The 25827-nt window shown below is 42.9% G+C and overlaps 1 protein-coding gene across 2 annotated transcripts in view; it reads left to right on the top strand.

The window, feature by feature from the left end:
* Positions 1–311: 311 nt before the first annotated feature.
* The window catches only part of LOC144792072 (uncharacterized), a 484547-nt gene continuing 459031 nt past the window's right edge, over positions 312–25827 (top strand). For both annotated transcript variants that reach the window (XM_078666920.1, XM_078666919.1), the window contains exon 1: positions 312–600. In XM_078666920.1, the coding sequence (XP_078523046.1) occupies positions 478–600 (123 nt within the window). In that variant the 5' untranslated portion in view covers positions 312–477. The remainder of the gene's footprint in view (positions 601–25827) is intronic.

Genomic DNA, 25827 nt, shown 5'->3' with positions numbered 1-25827 from the left:
CTCTTCACACCAAATCTGCCCCAAACCTTCATGGATCGAATGCAAGTGAAATAATGCGTTACGTTTTATGCGGATTCGTCAAACTTCAGCAAAGTTATTAGCCAAGTACCAAAAAAATGCTTTTCAATGTTATCGACCGTTGTACCCCTTTGCACAGCAGTACAGTGTCGCAATCTCAGCCTCTATCACTTCGACTTCAACAAGCGAGACGCGTGATTACAGCCTCGAGACCTACCTCAGTGGTGTTCGTGCCCCCGGCTCCCCGCCTCCCTCGGAGCAGTCAGGTGGAGGCGGCCGCTTCGTCATGGTGTCATATGACTTTCGGTCAAACAATTTGCAAAATGTGAAGTTTACTCACTTCCTGATTCCAGGGGTGCACTTCATGCAGCAGGAGCTACGCGGCCGACGCATGGAGCTGCGCGCGCGGGGGCACTGACAGACCCTGTGGAGCGGGAAACTCATTCGTTTCAGGGCACGATGAGGGGGCGCGTTCTCCTGGCTCTGTTGACAACATGCCAGCTCACCTGGGCAACCCAGACGACGCTCCGAAACATCGTGCTGATCCTGACCGACGACCAGGACACGGAGCTGGGGGGCACGGTGAGTGGGTGCTTCTTCGTTTCCGGCTGTCCCTAGATTTATTCGGCATCTTAGGAGGGGGTCTCAATACGTGCTGTAGACTTTAGAAAGTAGCAAAGTAGCTACACGGAGCTCAGCCTGGAATGTTGTAGCTTTAAGCCGTGAAACTAACTGTGCGCGCACTGATCTGATGATCTTTTTTTCGAGGCCACTTATTGAATGGGCAATTAACTCTGCATACGTGTTGCATGACTCTGCTGGTTTCCTTCTCGCCAGTCATACTGAACATGAATTACAAACTGAGTACATGTAAAAATGGGTTGTCTTTTTACTTTCAGAAGTTTAATGGCCGGATTAAACATGCGTTTTTAACTGTAGTTTGAAATAATCATTGGAAATACAATGCCTTACCCTGAAGGCCAGTTACCTAGCGAACCAGAACATCTGTGGTATCCATGTGCATGTCAAAGTCCCTAATGGTGTGAATCATACATACCATCTAACTCGAAATAAATGACAATTTTATCCTCGTTATGTAAGAAATTGTGCAATGAGTTTTCATAAAATAAATTGTGCAAAAAACCCAAATGCATGACAATCTATAAAACGTATGCTTGACCGAGGGTCTGATTTATAGTTTGGCAGTCGCACTACAACCCTGAACGCCCAACAGTCAATTCTTTACATTGAAAGGAACCGCAATCAGGGTGGTTCCTTTCAGTGTATAAAAGTTTGTTGGACGGCTGCTGTCTATTTTGACCTCCGTTCGCCAACCTAGTATCTTCTTTTATTTTTTTAAAACAAACTCCCAAAGCAGGAGTTTGTTTTTAAAACAATCAATGACCCCAACTCCCTTGGAGTTTTCTCCCAGGATGCAGGACTTGTTATAGTTTTTTCCTGCTCCTCACCAAAAGCTGGTGGTGACAAACAGGAAGAAAAAAGACTTTACACCGTCCACCCTAAATAGAGATGTTGGTGTAATATCCTTCATCTGACAGCTTTTGATAACATCATTTCAAGACAGTATTAGAACCAATGTATATACATGTTAGACTTATTGGTTGTCCGCTGAAGTACCAGTTACACATATATAAAACAATATTAAACAGTATATCAGAGATTTCATCTCTTTAGTAAAATACCATTTAAAATGATTTTTTCACCAGTCGACAGTTAAGTTGCGGGTCATATGGATCAAGACACTTTAGTATAGCAGATCTACAGGTGCGTATGCCCCTATCTTTAAAAGGATTTTTTAACAATAAAAGATGATTTAGCTTTAAAATGGGACATATACAGGTCAGGTGAACAAAGTCCTGCTTCGGAGCACCACATAGTGTACATGACGGCGGACCACTATATTTCCAGAGGGGTTGATCAGCATTTAGTCGGTAGTGCCCCAAGACGTATTGCTAGCAATTTCCTTTTTAGATGTATGGAGTACTTTATGTCCAAGTAAGCCGCTGGTTGTAAAATCGTATAAGATTGCAGTACCATCCAGGCATGAGAGCGCTTGCTGAATATAATTTTGTCCTCCGTTAACGAGTGTCTTTTTGCTGCTTCATTTATTAGTTGTCGAAATGTTGTGAATGGTAAATTCAGGTTCCATAACTCCGACACCTTCGTTAACTTTATTGATAACTGCAAATACATGTGATAAGCTGATCGTGAATTATACTCTTAAGCTTCCCAAATGGCACTATTAAGCGGATTTTGGCAGTTTAGCCCGGATTTTCTATCATAGTTTTATTGTCGCATACATTCTTGCTAGACGTTGCTGCAGTAAACCAAATTCTAGGCGAATCTGCGCAGGAGAGGAAGTTCTCGGTAAATCAAATACTGTTCTATATGCCTTGATTTGCATTCTCTTAAGGACTGCTGCTTCCTTGCCATATCAATCTATTGGGTAGTAAAAGACAGCCATTATTGCGGTCCAATGAGCTCCTCTCACCTCTGGTGCCACTGTGTCTGCTACACTAATGGCAGCTGCACACCTGCTGTTGCCTGTGTGATTGATGCTTACATTGCTGTGGACTGACTAGGTTTACTCCTGCTATGGTAGTCTTTTGGGCCTGGTCTGTGTGTTAGGCAAGCTTGCGCTCCTGCTATCCATGTTGTACTGTGGAAATTAGCCTTTTTAGGGGCTCACTGGTGCAGCGGTTCACCCTTATCTGTCCACTGGTTCTTAAACCAACAAAGAAGAGATTGGCACGGAAGCTGTAACATCAAAGAATAGATTTTATTAACCTCTCATGAGTGGGACTACATCGATACAGTACCCTCAGGCCACGGTAGGAGGTAGTCCATAGCATACAGAGGCCAGAGGCCTTATATACACATTTGTGGCATAGTCAGCATGGAGACTCAAAGGGGAAGTACTGACACATACAAGATTAGTTATTGACTAACATGGGCATACAAATATTGCTTGCTCAACAAAGTGGGAGGGGAGACATTTCTGCTTACACTAGTTAAAACAGCTTGACAGTTATAGTCTAAGACAGATGCATTCTAGCAGCTACAGGCCTTTCTGAGCATGCGCAGTGCTCTAGCTCAGTACTGAAAGAGTTGACTATAGTTGATGACTCAAACAGAATAGAAAAGCAGGCAACTGTGAAAATGGAAGAAGCACATGGCTAAGTAAAATGGATGCCACAAACAAAATGGCTTCAGCTTATGCTAATGGTAACTTCTGTAATTTCCACAGTACCTCCTCTTGTAGTAGAGCATGTAATGCTGCTACTCAAACTATACTGTGCATGGGTGCTTGCAATTTTGTTTTCTGTACTATGTTTTTAACTGTGAGTAGAGCTTTCTTTGGTACTGCCTGTGCAGTACCTATTCCTGGTGTGGCTGAAGCATGTCCTGGGTCTACATGTGCTGTGCTGCTTGGATGCCTAAACAAGCATTTGCAAGGCAATAGGCTTCGCATTACTGATAGTTTGAGGTATTGGCGTTGCAAATAATCATACAACGCCAAAAGTTCATACTTCTGGTAATGCGAGACCTAGTGCATGGCAAATGCTTGCAAAGTGAGCCTGAAACCAGCCATTGTATGTCTCAGTGCAGTACCACAAACTGCTCCTAGAGGTCCCTAGTGAGGAAGGCACCAGCACTGCATGTCTAGGTGTAGTGCTGCAAACTGCTCACAGAGGTCCTTAGTGAGCAAGGCACCAGCACTGCACGTCTAGGTGCAATGTCACAAGCTGCTCCCAGAGGTCCCTTGTGAGCAAGGCACTATCACTGCACATCTTGGTGCAGTACCCCACGCTGCTCCTATAGGTCCCTAGTGAGCAAGGCACCAGCACTACATGTCTCAGTGCATTACCACAAGCTGCTCCTAGAGGTCCCTAGTGAGCAAGACACCACACTGCATGACTGCAAAGTTGGAGTTATTGGCATTATAAATGACAATGTTTTTTACCTAGCCATGTTGCAGGGTTCAGTACAAAATGTGACCTCCTTTTGGTCACATATGGTACTGCAATCTGCAGAAGATATGGTAAATCCACCCTACCTATAATGCATTGCATGCAAGACAGTACTACAAGTACATTCAAATAGCTATGTCCATATATACAATTAGTAGCTTTGCAATGTGACAAAAGAATTGCTACATTAATTTCGCATTAGGTTGTACTCTGTGTGGAGCTGATGAAGGAACATTTATAGACTGTCTCATATAAATGTGAGATGTTCTAGTGAATGAATTAACCACTGCCAGCCTAGCTTAGGACCAAGTGTGAGTCCTGCCTGAAGACATTTAAGAAAATAGTTCATTGAGGCTGTAATTAAAACCTAGGGAGTAACAACACATGTAACATGGGGTGTCCTCATGGGAGGTTACAAGAAGAGACAAGGCGGTACTAAAGAGGTAATACTAAGCCTAATTACCAATGAAAAACCACCATATACAAAGGACAGGAGCCAATTAACAAAATGGGCAGAAAGTGTGTGGAGCTTTATCTCCATATCCTGAATACAGTATGTCTCAAAGAGACAGTGCAAGCGCTGCCTAGGCGAGACCTAAAACAATTCACAGTTGCAGCAGGGCTTAATTGTTTTTTTTTTAAGTGCCAGGGCCCTCGTCAGTAGACTACTGCAGCTCGCACCACTCATTTATCCTGCCAACACTGCTAGTGACAGAACCAACACAACTACTAATCATCATACTCCTACAAATGTGACAGTTCAGACTTTTCCAGGCCCCAAAGCAATAAGAATGGCTTGGGCAGCAGGTATTAGTCATTTTTTAATGTGAATTGAATTATTAAACAACTGTTGTGTTTGTCTCTAAATTAGACAGACAGTGCCACCATGCAGCAGACTGTCATAAGTGCCAGAATTGACAATTAAGTGTTGATGCCCAGCACAGGAAATCCAACGGCTCAAATTAAGACTGACCATGCAATACCTACTTTTTGAGTAAGATGGACACTTGCTATTCTGTTTGTCTGAGGGAATGCTTGAAGTGCTGCTTAATTTACTGTACCTGTTCTGTCTGTTTGTAAAGGTTTCAGTTTTCCTGTCCCCACTTCTGAGAGAAGCTTGCGCTGCTGCTGTTCATACCCTGCCTGTTCTGTTGGGGGGAAGTTTGATCTTCTGCTTTCCATTTTGTTCATTTTCAGGTTGTGAAGTGTGCTCTACCACTGCCCATGCTGCGCCTATTCTGTTTGTGAAGCTTGCACTGCTGCTTCCCATTGTTGCTTCCCATTGTTGCTGGTTCAGAGTTTATGTTAAGTTTTGTGATTTCCTGTGCTATATCTTTGTGTGGCGAAAGCCCCCACTGCTGCTGCTCAGGCTATTCTCTGCGTTGTTCTGCTTGTGTGGTATTTGTTCCAGGTATGAGTGAAGCATGTGCCTTACATGTTCTATATGTCCTTGCCTCTTGCCCGACTGCTACCTCTTACATAGTAGGTTTGACTGACTGAAGCTCGCATGGTTGCTTCAGAGCTGTACTGTGTGGGTGAAGTTGAATACATTGCTGCAGCCCAAGCAGTACATGTTACTTATTTGAGGGACACTTGCATTATCAGCGCCTGTACTCAATTTTCTTCTGCAAGTAAGGGACGCTTCCACTACTGATTTTGAGGCCGGTGATCAAGTGGGAGCACTGACACAGTGCAGGTATGGGCCTAATCTCAAGAGCTGCTGCTGCACCTCTTAGGGATCTTGCCTGCCTAGTGTATGCACTGTACCTTTTGTGCACGTGAGGACGTCTCTCACTGCTGCTGTCCAGTACTGTAAGTGCTCTAAATATACAGGCACAAAAGTCCCTGCACTGTACAAAGGTTATGATTAGGCTTTACTGTTTTCAGTTTCTATTTTTTGTAAATTCTGGGTGGGGGGGGGGGTTCAGTGTTTTGAATACCTTAAAAAGAGTGGTTGAGTGGTTACACATTTTCACGCCATTAAAAACAGTAGAAACAGTGTTTTTTTGGTGTTTATAGAATGTTTTGCTTTTAATTGTTGCTTGCTTTCCGCACTGATAGTGCATGTGTATAGACAGCGTGTGTACAGGGTATATGAGGTCCAAATACATTTTTACAAATCAAACCTATTGGAGTACACCATACAATGCTTCTTTAGTGAGTCTTTGGTCATGCACGCTTGCTCTTTCCTTCCCATGTAAACGTTTATTTGTGAAAAGGCCCTCTGAACATTGGCACTTGAGACAGGCAATGCCAAAATAGCCGGTACACAGTTTGCTAACTCTGGCCATTGACATAGCTTTCCATGGCAATACTGGTGTAACTGAAGATTGTGATTCTCTGGAACATGTTCTGCAATATATGTGTTGAATTGGGCGCAGAAGCCCTCAGTTATTGAATCAGTCAGAAATTAGGCAGTATTTTTCAAAGTCTGGGAAAAGTTCAGAAGGGATATAGAACTTGTGCAGAGTACCTCAGTGAGGCTTCATTAACTTCAAATGCCATGGTTGGTGAAGGGACATTTCTATGCATCTTTGTAAGCCATTTACCATAGACTGTAAAATAAAATTTCCTGACTTGCTCCTCAACATTTTTTTGCTTACGAAGTGGCAAGAATTCAAACATGGAGCATGTTGCAGTGCCAAAGTCACTAAAAGTGTCGCCAAGCCTACTCTCAAGTACATGTTTCATATCCACACCAATTACGCTGAACACTTGGTAGTCATGGGTGTTTAAAGTCTTTAGTACTTTGATTATGTCCACTACAGCAGTCATGCTTTCGGGTAAAAACCTGAGCATGCAGTAGACTGTACTTTTTTCACATCACTATCAATATGTGACCAAAGATCATCACATTTCTTGCCTTTGGCATCATCACTAAGCAAGAATTCCGTAAACATTTGCCACATAGATATAATAGCATTCACAGCCTCTGGGGCTGAGAACCATCGGCTAAGTGACACAGTTAAGATGACTCTTTCTTTGATGCCACACAAAGTACCACTATCTCGGATGCTTGGTGACAACACTCTTTTCACATATACCTGTGACTACACCGTGCATTGAATATTTAAAGCCTGAGGTGTTTGGCAATTCGCCTGCAATCAACACTGACTCGCTAGAAAAGGGGGCTGATGTTTCAAAGTATTTCACCCATTCGCTGTCTGTGGGCAAATGTGATGGTACATATTGGGAAAGATTCTTATGAAACTGCCATCAGTGAAATCAAATGTAGCCAAAATATCAAATATGATTTTGATATTTCCTGATTCTCTACTAAATGGACCTAAACATGCTTCTAAACACTGCATCTTTAGACCAAAGACAATAAACCTTAAAAAAGCACAAGGAAGAATAAACAGTATTTACACCTAGATTCATCATCGGCATGTTTTGCGAGTCTGTAATAGCGATTATTAAGGAATCGCTATTACAGACTCACAAAACGGGATTCTCGTAGAAATCGCAATATTTATTGTGATTCCTACAGCTTATTTGCGATTAGCTAATTGCTAATCGCAAATAAGGAATAACTCCCGATTCATTCCTATGGGCCTAAAGGCCCATAGGAATGAATGGGGAGTCATTCCTTATTTGCGATTAGCAATTTGCTAATCGCAAATAAGGATGCTATTTCAAGGGTGCCAGGGGTGTCCAAAGGACACCCTGTAGCACCCCTGAAATGAAAATGTAGACTGATGTTGCGCACACACATGTCCAAAGGACGTGTGTGTGTAACATACAACTTAGAAAAATGCACTAAAGTGCCTTTTTCTAAGTTTTCGCTATTTACCACGAAGTCAGACTTCGCGGTAAATAGCGTCCAAAAATTGCGAATTCGCAATCCCAAAATGGTTCATGAATTGCATTTAAGGAATCTCAAATAGAGAATCCTTAAATGCTATTCCTCGCAATTTTGCGATTTCGCAATTAGCGATTTTTGCATTTGGGATGATGAATCCCAAATGCAAAAATTGCGCTCGCAAAGGGCCAGATTCTCAGAATCTGGCCCTTTTCGAGCCAATTTTTCAATGATGAATCTAGCTGTTAGTGATATTCATAAACCACAACAATCAAGTAGAATAAAGTTAGCCCAGTCTTTCATGCTGCTGCTTTGTATAACAGACTAACATTGTATTGGCCCCTTCAGGAAGAACTTGAAAGACTATTTCACTTATCTTTTCCTTTCTTTGAATGACACTTAGTTTGTGGTTGCGAAGGTGTATTTTCAGTGTTTATATGTTTACACTTGTGATGGATATTTTCCTTTCGGTGGGGTTTATCAGTTATTATAGGTTTAAACCTAAAACCAGGTAGTCAGTTCTGGAGGAGCCTCCCTGTTTAGATCACCAGACACCCCTTACTCTAGATCTGCCCATCATAGTCTAGATCTACTCTTGATAGCTGTTCTTTGTCTGCCCAAAGATATACACTCCTGTGGACACCGTCACGTCCACTCCGTGTTTTATGCTGGGACCTATCAAGCAACAAGAGAGACTACCCCTAAGATGTGTTCTCTGTGTCTCTTCAATTCACACCCAGCTGAACCTTAGGTGATTCTCCCACCCTCCAGTGCAAGAGATCCAAGGAAGATGTGCCCTGCACTGGTTGGCTGGAATATGAGTGGTGAACAAGGCACCCATCCAGCCTTTTTAGATACAATTTGGCTGGACATCTGAGGAGCACCGACTGGCACAGACATCTGCCCAGGAATTGGACTTAAAAGTTGCTGTTGCCCCAGGATCTGCGACCAAGCCCACTGCAGTGGTAGTGTCCTCCATATGTTCACCACGTTGAAATCAAGGTGCTGGCCTGCCTGCTAGGTGAAAAGCTGTTCAAAACAGGAAGACAGCTAATAGACCCAGTTGAAGGAGATCTGTCTGGGTGACAATTCAGTGAAAAGAGCCTCCCCAGCAATCATCAGGATGGTCCCATTACCCAATTTAACGGTACTCAATTTATTGACTTTGGGAGAATGAAAGGCGAAATCCTCCTTGCTTGGATTTAAACTCCTGACCAGCAGACGCCAGTTCATGTCATCTGTGAAGGCTTACCTCTCCGAGCCTTCCTTAATGCGCCTTTGTTTGTGAGATCCTGTAGCTCCCATTTTCCAGTCACAGAGGTGTGTTGGAACTCTTCGAACCTTCGTACTGCAATGTATGGTTCTCGAGATACAGGAACATAGTTCCTGCTGATTTGATTCTAACCCTAAAACAAAACTCTTCCATTTATTGGTGGGAGCCAGTCAATCCAGCATAGGACGCAGGACCCTGTGGGTTACCATCCCACTTGGAAACCAATAAGGAACTAGAAGACCCTAAAGTTGAGGGACCTCTTTGAAAAGCACCCTGTGAGCACCAGTGCCTCCCTGAATGACAATTTTGGACAGTTTAAAGGCTATGGCACCAGAATATTGAGTATTAAATATTGTGCTACTGCAATATAGCAGCACAAATATCGATGCTCAAAATATTGACAAGGTAAGTTTATATATGTAAGTATATATTTACAGATTCACAACTTATCTCTATATCTATGTATCCCTAAACCTTGCTTATGTATGTATGTATGTATACATATCTCTATATACATATCTTCAAGGTATGTATATCTGGAGTTAACAACGATAAATCACATATTTTGGTCAGCCCAGTATTTAAATCTAGAAATTCATATATAAAATCATTGCAACAGAGACTACTTCCCTATCCTTGTCTGCTTCCCCCTTAAACTCACTACTGGATTTCATTTTGTCTGTATCTGGGCATCCAAGACCAGAAACCCTGTGTAGTTTAGTGTGCGCCTACCCACACACCCCTGAACTTGTGGTTAGGGATCCAGTTCTCTTTTCAGTTGTGGACTGTTGAGTTTTGGGCATGATCGCTGCAACCCTGACTCCCGCCCAATCAGCTACCTCCTTTGAGCCCGGCTCTACTGGAGTAACTGAGACTTGGACGCAGACAGAGGACTATGGTGACAATGATATGTCCTGCTCAGTACTTGGAGTATTCCAAGGACAGAATGTTGTGCCTCTTATTTGTTGTAATCAGTGGTAGATGTAACTTTGTGTTTAGGTTTATCTCTAGCAATTGTAGTTGGGTTGTCTAAGCTTTGAAAACTTTTCAAAGGCAGTTCTTAGTTATCAGACTGAAGTGCATTCGTATCTGCTGCACAGGGGGACCAGTCGAGAACCACAGAGCCCACCGCAGATACTGATCAGCAATGACTGAATGCCCCAGCACTCATAGATAAGTTATCACTGAATATGATAGAAGCCTGCACTGCCGCCTATGTTGTGAGTGTGTGTGTGTGTGTGTGTGTGTGTGTGTGTGGCAAGCCTTCACTGCTGCTGCCCGTGCTGTGCCTGTTCTGCATGTGAGAAAAACTTTCACTGCCTCTTCTTATGTTGTGTGTGTTCTGTTTGTGTGGCAAGCCTGCACTGCTGCTGCCTATGCTTTGCATAATCTATATGTGTGCAAAGATTACACTACTGTCGCCTGTGTCGTGTCTGATCTGTAGATAAGGCAGACTTGCTCTGCTGCTGATGGTGGTGCGCCTGTCTGGTACATGAACTGCTGTTGTCCTTGTTGTGCCTGGTCCGTAGGAGTGGAAAGCTTGCACTGCTTCAGCCTGCTTTGTACACGTTTAGTGTGTGGTGCAAGCTTGCACTTCTGCTGCCCTTGCTTTTGCCTATTCTATACAAGAGAACAACTTACAATGCTACTGGCTATACTCTGCCTGTTTTGGGAATGAGTGATGTTTGCACTGTTGCTCTCTGTGCTGTACTTGTTCTGTTTGTGAGGGGCACTTGTTCCACTGCTAACTTTGCTATACCCTGTGCACTGCTGCTCTCTGTGTTGTACCTCTTTCGCACGTGAAAGAAACCTGCGTTGCTGCCTCATTTGCAGCGCGTGCTAGGTGTATTTGTAAATGCGTTTGCTACCCGTGCGTTATTTGGTCAATGAATGTGAGTAAAGGCTGGCAGTTCCATACCTGTTTTCTGTGTGATGGAAGCTTGCACTGCTTCTGGCACTTTTGTATCTGTTTTCTGTGCGATGGAAGCTTGAATTGCTTCTGGCACTTTCGTACCTGTTTTCTGTGAGATGGAAGCTTGCATTGCTTCTGGCACTTTTGTATCTGTTTTTCTGTGTGATGGAAGCTTCCATTGCTTCTGGCATTTACGTACCTGTTTTCTGTGTGATGGAAGCTTGCATTGCTTCTGGCACTTTTGTACCTGTTTTCCGTGTGATGGAAGCTTGCACTGCTTCTGGCACTTTCGTACCGGTTTTCTGTGTGATGGAAGCTTGCATTGCTTCTGGCACTTTTGTACCTGTTTTCCGTGTGATGGAAGCTTGCACTGCTTCTGGCACTTTCGTACCTGTTTCCCGTGTGATGGAAGCTTGCATTGCTTCTGGCACATTTGTATCTGTTTTCTGCGTGATGGAAGCTTGCATTGCTTCTGGCACTTTCGTCCCTGTTTTCTTTATGATGGAAGCTTGCATTGCTTCTGGCACTTTTGTATCTGTTTTCTATGTGATGGAAGCTTGCATTGCTTCTGGAACTTTCGTACCTGTTTTCTTTATGATGGACGCATGCACCGTTGCTGCCTCAGCTTTCCCTATTTTCCGTTGGCTAGGGAAGCTTGCACTTCAGTTGCCAATGCTGCGCTCGTTCTGCGAGCATGTGCCGTTGTTGCCTCGGCTATTCCTATTTTCCGTTGGCAAGGGAAGCTTGCACATTGTTGCCAATGCTGCAGTAGTTCTGCGTCAGGAGGGAAGCTTGCATTGCTGCACTGCGTGCTGTACCTCTTCAGTGGGATAGGCAAGCTTGGTCTGCAGAGCACGGTTTCGGGACTTCAGTACGACTCACGAAAACAGCACGCATGAAATTCAGTGGAATAGCGTTTTTTAGATGTAAAAAAACGTTATTAATCCAAAATATGTGAAAAACCGAAGTGGTTCTTCAAAAAATGGCAAGTCTGTGTTGTACTATTGCATTTGTTGATTTAATTTATTTCAAGCAAACTGCCACTTTAGTTTTCATCTTGAAATGTTGCAAAAACCAGACCAAACGCAAAAAAGGCAAAAACGTCTTCAGCTCTGTCTGTTTAACCCCTCCCATGCTCATGACGACCTCAGCTCATTATGAGCCACGGTGGCCATGTGCTCATGACGAGCTGAGCTCGTCAGCGGGGCTAATTCCCCCGCTGTGCTGAACGTTCTGAAAAAACGGGTGTGGCCGTGACGAGCTCGGCTCGTCATGAGCACACGTCCACCGTGGCTCATGACGAGCTGAGCTCGTCACGAGCACTGGGGTGCTGTGCGCGCCCCCCCAGCACAGCGGGGGAATTACCCCTACGGGTTAAAAGGAATGATCCACTTGAATAATTGTGTACATATATGAGAAGCAGAATGTCTCTTATTATGATAAAACAATAAAAGAGAATTCATGAGAATCACAAGTATTTGCTTTCTACCGGCCATTGAGAAAACGACCTGTCATTGTTAACTTATTGTTGCCACTAGACCTAGAGAGAAGTCATAAATCAATAGCCCGGCGAAGAACATGTAATGAGTTGCCTTCATCCCTTGGAAGAGGCTGCATTAAAAGCATGACACTCATTACTTAACATAGATCATCAGCACTCTTCTTTAATCGAGAGAGCTTAGAACTACACATGAAACAGATCGTGTCAAATCATTAATCACTCATGGCACATTGGGTAGGGAAGGCATTCAGTCATCCTTCTAAAACTATTTTGACAGTATCTTACTCGATGTGACAAGATTAAAGTTCGCCTGGTCAGTGAAATTTTGAATGTTCTCTTGACCTATATAGGTGGTAACTAAACTGTGGTATGTAACATCCTTGCAAAACGTATGTATCCCTAGCTAAAATTACAAGATGTCTAGCCCAAATTCTTTCTCCATTCATAACTGGGATAGTTAGTACATCCTTTGAGGAAGGAGCAAGCGTCCCACATATTAAAACATTTAATATTACTCCTACTCACCAGCAACTTATCCTGGCCCCTAATGACCCACCAACATGTGACAAATGAAGCCTTCTCTTGCTTGTCAAAAGTATAGAGAGAACAGTGATGAAGCAGAACCTCCTAGAATAGCATCAACTAAATATCACCCGCCAGGCCCTTACTCCTTTTCTAGAAACAGTCTGCCCTTCTTCAGCAGCAGCAAAAAGCACGGAGTAAGGCGCAACAAAAATACCTGTACCCATCACAGTTGACCACCAATTGCTATTAAAATATGCCTGTGCATGGTGAGGGTTACTGGTAGTCCAGAAGACTGGTTTGCCTCTCCCAGATGGACTTCCACACCAGCAATACATCATTTCATGCAGGCCCCCATGATTGATCCAAACTAGCTGGATACTTAGTGCTCCACACTTGTGTCTTGTTAAAGCCTGGCCTCAACTCGCTGTCTAAGGTAATCAAACACTTTGGAGTTAATTTCCAGATATACCCCAATGACACCCACCTAGCAGTGCAGCAGGAGAGGGCAGCTAGAGATAGTCCACACATGTCTAGGTACAATTAGGGATTGAATTCTTATAAGACACCAACATACCTCCTAAGCCTGAGGAAATGTTAGTTGAGTGTGGAGTGGATTATAAGAGAGATCTCGGTAGTGGGGGTTGTCTCTAGTAGCAGCCGTCAAAGCAGTAAAAAAAAATGGGACTGCTTTTTTACCTTTCTTAAGCCACGTTACAAATTCCAACTGTTTATTGCTATATCCAGTTATATAAAACACTTGCACCAAACTGGCTAAGACCATTGCATAATTCAAGACAATGTAGCCAGACATATTGTCGAAATAACACCAAGAGATCAGATGTAACCAGCACTGCAAGCTCTACAGCGGCTCAAAGTATCCTCACGCAACAACTCATTGGCATTTGTACCCATTATACCTGAAAGCCTTTTTCAGAACTGCCTGCTTTCTGCACCATTAGGGTCTGATTTAGTGTTTGGTGGTAACTGTAAATCGTTCAATTTCTGGAGGAAACTGTAAATATCTAAAGTCAGTATCCAGCAGAATGTTTTCCACTGTAATATTCTTGCGGTGAAGAAAAATTCAGCAAGTGGACTTTTTCTGTATATAGTTTCCTTCAGAAATAGAGCCTTCACCACAAATCTCCATCACCACAGACCTCCTACTTACAGTCTTCATAATGAAAAGACTGGTGGTTAGCGGTATACCCTTTAAAAGGTGGAAGTGCCTTCTAAAGACATTCAAGAAAACCAAAACAGTTCAGTGTTAGAATTGGGCTTCTTGGTTGGCTGATGTATGCACTCGGGCCAGGCAGGGATCTCCACTCTAGTTGGGGTAAGCTGGTACACACTAAAAGATAGGCTGTGCTCGCGCTATGGTAGGTTGGCACAGAGCAGTCAGGTTTATCTAAAGAGCCAATATGTAAAGTATTTGTACAACACACAGTAACACAATGAATACACCACAAGAATACTCCACATAGGTTAATAAAAATAGTTTATTTTATTGTCAACAAAACGAGACCAAAACGAGAAAAATCCAATCAAGACCTTTCAAGTTACAACATTAAAAAGGCATAAAAGTAGGCAGGGATGCCCGCTGTCTCCACTCCTATTTGCCATGGTACTGAAGCCACTCGCCGTCTGGATCAGGGGAGACCCGGGTATGAAATGGACATGTGACCATGAGGACCGAATATCGCTTTACGCAGACAATATCTTGCTCTATTTAGCCTCTCCAGCACGTTCGCTGCGACAGGTGTTACACATCTTCCATATATTTGGCGCGCATTCGGGGTATCAGATAAACTGGTCCACATCCCAGATGTATGCATTATGGGGTGAGCCGCCAGCCAGTCCGCGGGATATGACAATCCAGTAGCGAGACAAGGGTTACGCTACCTGGGTATTTTTTTTTACCGCCGACGCTAATCTCTTCTCCGAGCGGAAACTGCAGGTTCCCCTTCAGTGCCTAAGGTCGGATGTTAGGCATTGGAGATCGCTGCCCCTCACTCTCTTGTGAAGAGCATCCCTGTTTAAAATGCTCGCCCTCCCGCGCTTTCTATACGTACTGCAAAACGCTCCCAACCCTGTTTCTGATTCATACTTCTCACAGATTGAAGAAATAGTGCGGGTGTTGCTGTGGGAAGACTGACCTCTGTGGATGGCCACCAATAAACTTACCGTGGGTTGGTATGATGGGGGTATAGGGCTGCCAGATATGCGTCTTTACTATCAGGCTTCACAGTTGACGGCCATTAATAGATGGGTGTTTGGCCCGCATGATGATCCTAGTTTCTGAACAGACCACTGGCTCATGGGAAGGGGGGCTATAATAGGGCATTGTATTCTAACCATCGGAAGCTGCAACTGACTGGCCCCACGGCTCGAATGGTAGAAGTGTGGCATGGACTCCAGCTGAAGCTGGGGTGGCATAACCGCCTGACTAAGGCAACTCCTTTCTGGGAACCCGATAAATTGAGTCGCCTCCGCACCTGTCCAGGGTTCGACAAATGGGACATGATTGGCATCTCCTCGGTGGGTGACAGGTGTGTGAAGGGGAAGAAAGCCACATTTCAGGATCTTCAAACTAAGTATCACTTTGCCTCTTCTGAGACTTTTCGCTACCTCCAAATTAGCCATGCCATGGATTCGGCCTTCCCAAGAGATACCCCTCTTCCAGATCCCTCCCCGTTGGAGGACCGACTGCTGCTGGACCCAATGGACCACAAAGCTATTTCCCTCACATATAAAAAACTAGTAAATAATCGTACTGACCCAATGCTGAAACTGCGGTCGCGCTGGGAGACTGTTTTGGGGGATATAGATGATGAGGAGTGGAGAGAGGTACTCCCGTCTCCCCGAGAGGTGGCGATCCCTATGCGACTACTGCTTGTCCAACTCAAAGTTCTTCACCGGGTCTATTTTGATGCCAAATTATTGTTTGGGCTGGGTAGGAGACCTGATCCACTCTGCCTCCGACACTGTAACCAGACCGGCACATTTACACATATCCTCTGGGACTGCCCTCACATACAACGGTATTGGGAAGAAGTCACCCGCCAACTCGCCAGGACTTGTGACAAATCCATTCATCCCTCCCCCAAACTCTGCCTCTTCAATATCTGGGAGGCTACAGACCTCTCACAGGCGGAGCAGTCATGGGCCTCAATAGGGTGAATCATCGCCAAATGCAATATCGCCCAGAAATGGGGGACGGACATGACTCCATGCCTTAGGGAATGGGCGAAGGACATGGACTGTGCCATGATTGCCGAAAAGGCAGCGTTCAAGGGAAGCTGATGCCCACAAAAATTGGATTATAAGTGGGGTAAGAGGAACAAATAGAGGGGGAACATATGCATCTCTCCTACGGTGGAACTGAAAAGGGAGAGGCAAACCTTGATGGCCAGATTAGGAGAGACTTGTGAAACCTCCCTCCTGGGCAGCCAATAATACAATGTTATTCTGAGCGAACCAGTGGTCTGCCTGATCAGGCTTTCTTACTCTGTGGTACTGCTGCAGCTATAGATGAAGGGGTAGCCTTGCTGACCGCGAGTATGTATACTGCTGATACAGTGTATGTGGTGAATCAATGTAGATGTTTTGTATTGCCATGCCAAAGATGATTGTATTATGCCTTACACCGATGCATCATTTGTTCTCAATAAAAACAGTTTTTAAAAAAAAGGCATACAAAGTTAAAACAGTGCAGGATACACATTAGGTTGTTTTAGGTTCCTTATGATATAGCTAGAAAAAGACAAATAAACTTTCTTAATATTGAAGTGCGCAAGCCATACTCCAAAAAATCTGTGGTGTGTAGGTTTATGGCATGCCCCTCTAGACTGGTTTATTTGTTTTCGAACTAGCCACCTTCGATGTCGCACAGGTCGGTTGCAGAGACCTCCTGGGTGTCATCGCTCATAGTATCTTCCTCTGATACAGCGGGGCCATGTCCGTGCACAAAATCTGTTCTGAGCGGGGTAAGCTGATGCAACGCAACCCAGCGGGGCACTCTGAAAGGGCTCCCTGGCACTTTGGCATCTGTTGCAGAAACATGACGGTCTGTCCTTACAAAACAGAGTGCTCAATCTTGGTCAAGACAGCCAAGCGGGCTGCATTGAAAACGCTTCCTCGGGGCAGCATCTTCGTTTGCAAAAACGGGCGCTCGATCTGTAACAAGTGAAGCACTCGTTCTTTTCCCAGAACACACTGGCGATCCAGCAAACACTGGTCTTTAGCAACTGTACAGCTGCTGGACCTACGAGTGGCTGAGTGCCACGGCATCAATAGTCAGGTGAAGTCTTTAATGGCCCTGAAACTTCAAAAGAACAGGGGGCAAGCAGCAAGCCCTTGGAGTTCGTTTTGGCAGAAGGCAGAGTCCAGCTATCCTTCAACAAAGTGAGAGAGCAGCAGGCAGCAGGGCAACAAGCAGAAAAGCAGGCTTTCCAGAAAAGCAGTCCAGTTGATTCCTTTAGGCAGCACAGCAGCTCTCCTGGAAAACACTGCGGGTATCCTATCCCAGATGCTAGATGAGAAGACATCCAACAAGAGATCTGGGGCTGGAAAGACTTTCAAGCCGAATCTACACATCGAGGCTCATAAGTGAGCATTGAACAGACCAGAATCGCACAAAAAGACACAGGAATTTGATAAGTTTGGGCCCTGCACCTGTTTTCTTACGAAATTTCCACCAAGGACAAGAACAAGGCATTGAAGACACGACCACGTCCAGGTCCTGATGAAAACCCCATAACCACCACGGTGTTTGAAATGCGTTGACACCAGCGTCTGGGTTATGATACCCACAGTGTTTTCAAGGAGAGATTTCACATTAATAGTACTCCCTTGTTGACATCACTTTAAATCAGAGCTGCATACACTGGCAGGAGACAACAGACATTCAGTTTGAGAATATTAAACTTTCCGCCTAGTGTTTTAGATTCTAGTTAAAGACTGGTCACACAAGTCATATAAGTACATATGTTAAAAAGTCTGTATAATTTATGTTCAATTTTGCACATATGATTTTTGTAGATATAAGTGTTGTTGTTGTCATTTGTATATGTATATTGTGGAGAAATAAGTCACACAATCAAGTGTTGCCCTCTATGATGACATGACTAAAATGCATCTCACACTTTTTTGAATAAGATGAAGAAAAGTGAAACAAATCACATGGGTTTATGAATTACTGACACCGGCTCGTTTACTGATTACGTTTTGGAAAATCACTTTCTAAAAGTGGCACTCCGGAACTAGTAATGTCAAATCCAGCTTTACCAGTAAACCAGATTTGTCATTACCAATCCAAAGATATAAAACATAAAGCAGCTACTATGCTGCAGCCCTAATTACAGTTTAAAGAATCCCCACGAATCCCCAATTTTAACCTATGAGAGGAGCAGGCCTCACAGTAGTAAAAAACGAATTTGGGTGTTTGTCACTATTAGGACATTTAAAACAAACCGATACATGTCCTATGTTTTTCGTAAATAGCAACATGCCCTTAGGGTAAACTAGGGCCTGCCTTAGGGGGGACTTGTATGTAATAAAAGGGGAGTTGTAGGGCTTGGCAAGTAGTTCTAAATGCCTAGTCGAAGTGCCAGTAAACTGCACACATAGGCACTGGAGTGGCAGGCCTGAGACCGATTTGAAAGGCTACTTCTGTGGGTGGCACAATCAGTGCTGCCACCCAGTAGTAGCATTTAACTTACAGGCCCTACATATATGATATAACATTTTACAAGGGACTTACACGTAAATTAAATGTGCCAGTCATGTATACCCAAATTACTCACATGTTTAGGGAAGAAACACATACACTTTAGCACTGATTAGCAGTAGTAAAGTGCTAAGAGTCCTAAGGTCAACAAAAGGATACAGCAAAACATGGAGGTAAAAAGCCAAAAGATTGGGAGAAGACCACCCTAAGGATAGCAATTCTAACATAGAGGAAAAAGTTGAAAAAATACAATTTCTCCCAGCAAACCTACTTCTCTATCCTGGTGCATGGAAGTTTCTCCTTACCACTCAACGACTGGCCTGTTTTTTTTTTTACATTTTTACTTCTATGCACTACCTTTTGCCATTACTAGCTCTATGCACTCTGAGACAACCATTCCACAGTCATGAGGTAAGTTACATAAAAACAAAACCCAAACACGCAGTCACCTCCAACTCACTTGAAGGACATCACTAAGTTTTCATGCTCTATAAACACTTGTGTGTTTTTAAAATAAACATTCATTATTTATACATCTTTGGAAAGCCCATTGGGCGTGTGGCAGTTATGCTAAAAATAGAACTGTCCAGTAATTCCTGAGCTTGTGATCCGCCGGTGACCACAAACGCCACAAGAGCTGTTTACTTTGCAAACAGTAGAAATGGACAAGAGATTAGAGGGAGAGTTTGTGTCCTTAGATGCAGGACAGAGTGGAAATTCCAGTTGTCTACTTAAGTTTTTTTTGCTATACCATGTTCTAACATATTTGGGTCTGAAGCATCCACTGCATATAAGTCATGCTAACCCTGTTGCACCTTGAAATGATATAGTGGTGTCTAATGAAGTGTATCGGTTTGAATGGCTATTTTGTTTTATGAGTAGAACAGACCAATTTTTTTTACTGTCCTAGGTCCATCTGTTTATGTGTAGGACGGAAAACGAATAGAAAATATTTGTAACTGGTAATGTAGAATTTTCACCAAAAATGGATGAGGTCAGTGTCTCGGTGGCTACAGGTTTAGTGTCTAAAGCGAGACACTGAGAGGCAACCAGCCCTTCATTAAAGGTCATCAAATTTACTCGCATACATATACTCGCCATGTTTTGTGTATATGCTGCAGTAACTTTAGACTGACAGTAGAAACACAGAGCTGACTGTGCTGCCATGCACACATTAGCCATGAATTTACTATGCACCTCAAGCAGTAACTCGCCCTTCGTTTTTATGTGGCTGCACTCTTTCGTATCAGGTGAGATTACACAAATTCGACATACAACCATTTAAGTGTGAAAAAGGGCACTTTAATGGATCATGTTGTTGCTCCATAGTAGCCTAACCTGGCCCATTGCATTACATCCTTACAAAGATTTTCTTGGTAATATGTAAAACATTCTACCTCCCAACCCCCCTTAAAAACTTCTCCCCTTTAGGTAATAGCCTGCCTACTTAAGCCCCTTCAGTTCTCTATCTCTATGCCCTGTTCTTGTCCTGCTACTTCACCAAATCTGCCTATTATCATTACTTAAAGAGTGTCTTTGCTTCTCTCCAGCCCCAAAAGCTGGCTCGTAGCCCATATATATATATTTCCTCTCGTGCTGACCTTGGCTCAACACCTCGGAAAACGCTCCTCCAGATATGTTTATGCCCCATCCCAATCTAGTCTCTTCTTCCCTCATGTGTACATTCTTACAATCCAATGCCCAGTATCCCACAATACGTTGCCCAACAACTATGCTTGTTCTTCATCAGGTCCAAAAAAACAATTCCCATTGCCAATAAACAAGTGCTCACTCAGTCCTCAAGAAATGTACTCGCCCACTCACTATGGTGAGTCAGATTTTTATCAGGGCGAGTTATTTTTAGGGCTTACTGGAGTGGCTCGGCAACAGAGAGCTCGAGCAAAAGAGAGCTCGAGCTGGCAAAGAACATGTGTTCTGTTCATTCAGAAAGTGAATGAGCAATAAAGATGCCTTTAAATCTTGTTTTCATCTTGTCCCCTTTGCTGTGAGTTGAAGGACAGAGGTCAAATGTCAACCTAGGTCTTCTTACAAATTGCTGCTTATTTTATACTGGAGAATGGCGTTTACTTTTATTTCTCTGACTGTGAAGTTAGAGGATTTTACACACTGAACTGTGGCTTGTAAATAAACAGTACAAATATTTCAAAAGATATTTTAGTAGTTAGGAAAGCTTTTTTTTGTACTTCTGAAGTGAGATGTAAACAATGATTGTAATATGATCAAAACAAATCAGAATACTTTACTTGGTAATGTGCAAATGATAAATATTTGCTGAAACACAATTTTCACACATTATCGTTTGTATGCTATATAGTTTTAGCGGTTAAACTGCATTTCGGTGGGAACGTTTGTGGCCATTTCAGTAGAAAATGCCTGTCTGTAAATGACAGTGTGCAACCACATCGTGCTTTGGTAATGTATTTTTTAAAAGTGAGAGCTTGAAATATGAACCGAGTATCTTTCCCGCCTGCGCCCTGATTACTGTGCTATTAGTGACTTCAGGGGTTGTATGTACTCTATATGAAGACTAGATTATTATACCTGGAGCAAAAAGTTAGTCTATTAGATCAAACAAGAGTTTTTTTGTACAGCAGACATGCTGAACTCACATATTTGAAGGTGTTCTTGTATGTGATAATGAAGAAAAAGGGGACTGAAATAAAATTCACCTAGGATCACATATTTTGGGATGAGTTTATGGGTCAAGCATATTACAGTTAGGTTGAGTAGAATATTCAAGTCACTAGACCTGAATGTTTAGTAACATCTTTCTGATTTTTTTCAAAACCGGTCACTATCATCCAGATTGCTCTCTTCAAATGTAACCTCCCTAGGCTCAACAACTCAAAAGGCTCTTCCTTAGAAAAGGGATTAATCTCCCTGTTCACTAACTAACCTTCTCATTTTACCTGTCACAACTGGTTTGAGCGCCCCACTAAAACATTCTAGGCATTACGTCTCTCTTTATGATGCACGAACCTGACCAGCTATTCTTAGTCTCCCGAAGATCCCATTTTATCTCATTTAAAAGGGGTGCTTCCTTCAAATCTACCAACCCACTGTTATCCAAATGCACCACAAACACCTCAGGACAGCCTCTGCCCTTCTGCAACTCTGACATTGTCTGCATTCATTGTCCCCAGCTACAACTCCTTTTCTGCACCGGTCAACTTGTACGATTAGCCACTTATCTTGACGCTCGCATTTCTGTCCACAGGCCCCTGCATACAATCGGCATAAAAGGTGTGACAGCAGATAAATGCAAATCTCCTGCCGGGTGTATATACCTCCTACTGAAGTTTGCCTCCCAGTACCCCTCTTCTGCCTCTCTGAAAACCCCATCCTTCTCACCTTTGTTGATGCTCCTATTTGTATAGAATGTGTGCGGAAAACAATTTCCCAAGAACCTTAGCCTTACCAAACCGAACCTTTGTCCTTTTTTCCTTATGCATAATCTCTTTTATCAATTCAAGCGGGTCAATACCCATCGTCCGCCCATCCCAAGTGCCTTAGCTACAAATTCCTGAACCCCTTGTAACCAAGCAGATCTGATACTCGAAACGTAATCTGAAATATATGTTATACCAATATAGCACCCCCTCATAATTTCAGCTGTAGCAAGCCGCCTGGCTCTCAACCCTCTAAATGCATGTGCAACAGATTACCCCCTTGTGGACTCGTAGCCTTAGCACCACTTACCATAAAACAAACTCTGGATAGTTTGTATGCAGTATCCATTGGGTGCAAACCTTCTTCAATCTGATTCTTCCTTAAACACAGCACCCGGCTCCAGGATGCTGGATCTGGGAGGGTAATGAAGTATGGCTGACCATTAAGGTAAATCTCTAATAAAAGAGAGAGGGACCCAATACCAAATGGATAGGGTACCAACAATAGACTTTTATGTCAATTAGAAATTCCCTTTGGGCACATTCAGTATAGAGACATCAACTAATCTAGGACAAAATAACCAACAAATATACAGGCGTAAAAACTAAGAGCAATGCATAAGCTACAAAATTATGAAAAAACGATCAGTTCAAAATGCACAGTTTATTTATACATAAAAAAAGTTAAAAAAGACAGATTAAGAATATATATATAAAACTTGGGAACACAGAGAATACATCAGAAGGAACAAATCAAATACATGAATACATCTAATCAGTTTCCTAAGACTATGAAGGGAGGTACGAAAAAGGTATATTCAGCAACAATCAGAATACTCCTAGATCAAATACATGTTGTACTATTCCCTTAATTTCGACGCGTTTCGACGGACAATTAGTTTATGGCCGTCTCCATCAGGAAATATTGACTGTCTTCCCAAGATATCTTGTATACCGAGCTAATCGTCTGAGTAGGGAATTGTACCTCCTATTTCTTCAGTAGAATAAAAATTCTCACTTTAGACGACTTTTTCCGTGGAAAACGGCTCGATCAATCAAAGTCGTTATTAAAGATCCAGAGTACACGCGGTACAATACCCAGATCACAACTATGTTTTAGAAGTCCATATAGTTTGCCGTACTTGTAGTGCAACATATACTTTGTTTATACGTATATATATATATGTGCGCGCTGGCGTATTCAGGGCCTCTTCAAACTTTATTTCTTTTTACATGGCCTCTTGAGTCATATTGCTTCTAAAGCCTGGCTTTTTAGTTGGAGACGACCGGAACTACACGCGGGACGTTAGAAGCAATATGACTCAAGAGTCCGTGTAAAAAGAAATAAAGTTTGAAGAGGCCCTGAATACGCCAGCGCGCACATATATATATATATATATATATATATATATATACGTATAAACAAAGTATATGTTGCACTACAAGTATGGCAAACTATATGGACTTCTAAAACATAGTTGTGATCTGGGTATTGTACCGCGTGTACTCTGGATCTTTAATAACGACTTTGATTGATCGAGCCGTTTTCCACGCAAAAAGTCGTCTAAAGTGAGAATTTTTATTCTACTGAAGAGATAGGAGGTACAATTCCCTACTCAGACGATTAGCTCGGTATACAAGATATCTTGGGAAGACAGTCAAGATTTCCTGATGAAGACGGCCATATACTAATTGTCCGTCGAAACGCGTCGAAATTAAGGGAATAGTACAACATGTATTTGATCTAGGAGTATTCTGATTGTTGCTGAATATACCTTTTTCGTACCTCCCTTCATAGTCTTAGAAAACTGATTAGATGTATTCATGTATTTGATTTGTTCCTTCTGATGTATTCTCTGTGTTCCCAAGTTTTATATATATATTTTTAATCTGTCTTTTTAAACTTTTTTATGTATAAATAAACTGTGCATTTTGAACTGATCGTTTTTTCATAATTTTGTAGCTTATGCATTGCTCTTAGTTTTTACGCCTGTATATTTGTTGGTTATTTTGTCCTAGATTAGTTAATGTCTCTATACTGAATGTGCCCAAAGGGAATTTCTAATTGACATAATGACCATTAAGGTACACAAGGGAAGCAGACGCACGAAAGGTGTTTCGGACATCAGCTGTTTAGACACTGACAACTTCTGCCCAAGATGGATATGTCTAAGAAGCATCAGTAGCATATCTTTAATAATGGTGGATCAAGGGGATATGGCCTATTCCCCACAAGCACCCATCTTTGTCTCTTATTTTAAATTACCTTCAGATGGAAGCGTACAATTGTCTGTCTTTAGTTGTAGCACAGTGCCATGGCATACCATGCTGGTTCATTTGTGGGTTGGTGATGATATGATAACACCAGATGTCCTCACTGAGCTCACATCTACTGTGATCCTTGCATGCTAGGCAGGACATTAAGTAGGCGGGTCACTTCTAAACTCAGTATTTTACCATTGTTTTGTGCTGTCAATATTTCACAGCTTTGAATATCTCCTTCACACACTTTCAGATAAAATGATATCTACAGTTGGCACATCAGTGACCATCGCCCCATACACTCTGAAAAGAGAACAAGGATTGCATGGCTTTGGGACAGGAATGTCTGCTGCATAGTAAACTGATATGTATCCCTACCCTGAGAGTCTGACAGCATGTTGAACTTATATCCTGACTTTTGTTTGGCTCTGGTACTACATTAATCTAGCATGTGCTCAGAGGCTTAGGCCTGCCCCAGGTAATGTGAGGTCCAGAACCTGTTTTTTGACCTGTAGGGGAGGACAAAGCATACTATCATAATCGGACTGCTGCCCGTGCGCTGGTTGTGTCACATAAAGCAATGCTGGTAGCGTACCAAGCTTTTATGAATCACTAGAGTGCTCAGACCTTTTGTTCTGTATCTAGGAGATTGTGGTCTATTGACCTCTCTCATGTAATATTCCACTGTTATGTGAGCTCCTGATCCTTGTGCTGACATTCCGTGTGTGTTCATATGCACCAGGTGCATGTATATACAGTGACTGTGTAGCACATGTATGGTTAGAGTCTGAGCACTGGGACTAGTGGGGTCAATCTTTTGACACCTGCTTTACCATGATACACAATGGAGAGTAGAAATTGCTTACCCATGCAGTATTAACTGCATCCCTGTGGTTAGAAGGAGGAGACCCAGACATTAAAGTGGAGATTTGAGACCAGGCTAACTTTTGAAATTCAGTAAGGGTCTTGTTAGCAAAGGGCTGCTAATGAGTTCTTCCTCAGCACTGCCAGATGAGAGAAGAAAGCTGGAAGGGGTGCGATTATAGTTTTAATTGTTCAAGGTAAAGGATTTTTTTAGGCAGGGCCTGTCCTTTTGTCTGTCCCCCGTTACTGCTTCTGGGATGCTGCTAAGATCTCTCACTTCATTTTGCTTTTGTTTTGGGTACGGCTTGGAGCCAGCATCACTGCTAGTGTGAGGTACAGCCAGAAAATATAATTTGAAAGAGACCCAACCTAAATCTGTTCTGAAACCTTAGCCAGTGGATCAACATCCCCTATCTGGAAATGTATATAAAAGTGGAATACAAACCACCTCACTTTCTTCCAATGCAAAGTTCCCATTGACCAAGCAAGGAAGTGCTTCACAGAGTAGGCGAAGGAAAGTTGTTTTTTAGGATTGTGGTCTGC

Source organism: Lissotriton helveticus, chromosome 11, assembly GCF_964261635.1.
Source record: "Lissotriton helveticus chromosome 11, aLisHel1.1, whole genome shotgun sequence".
In the NCBI taxonomy this organism is placed as follows: domain Eukaryota; kingdom Metazoa; phylum Chordata; class Amphibia; order Caudata; family Salamandridae; genus Lissotriton; species Lissotriton helveticus.
This window is presented reverse-complemented; position numbering and strand designations above follow the sequence as displayed.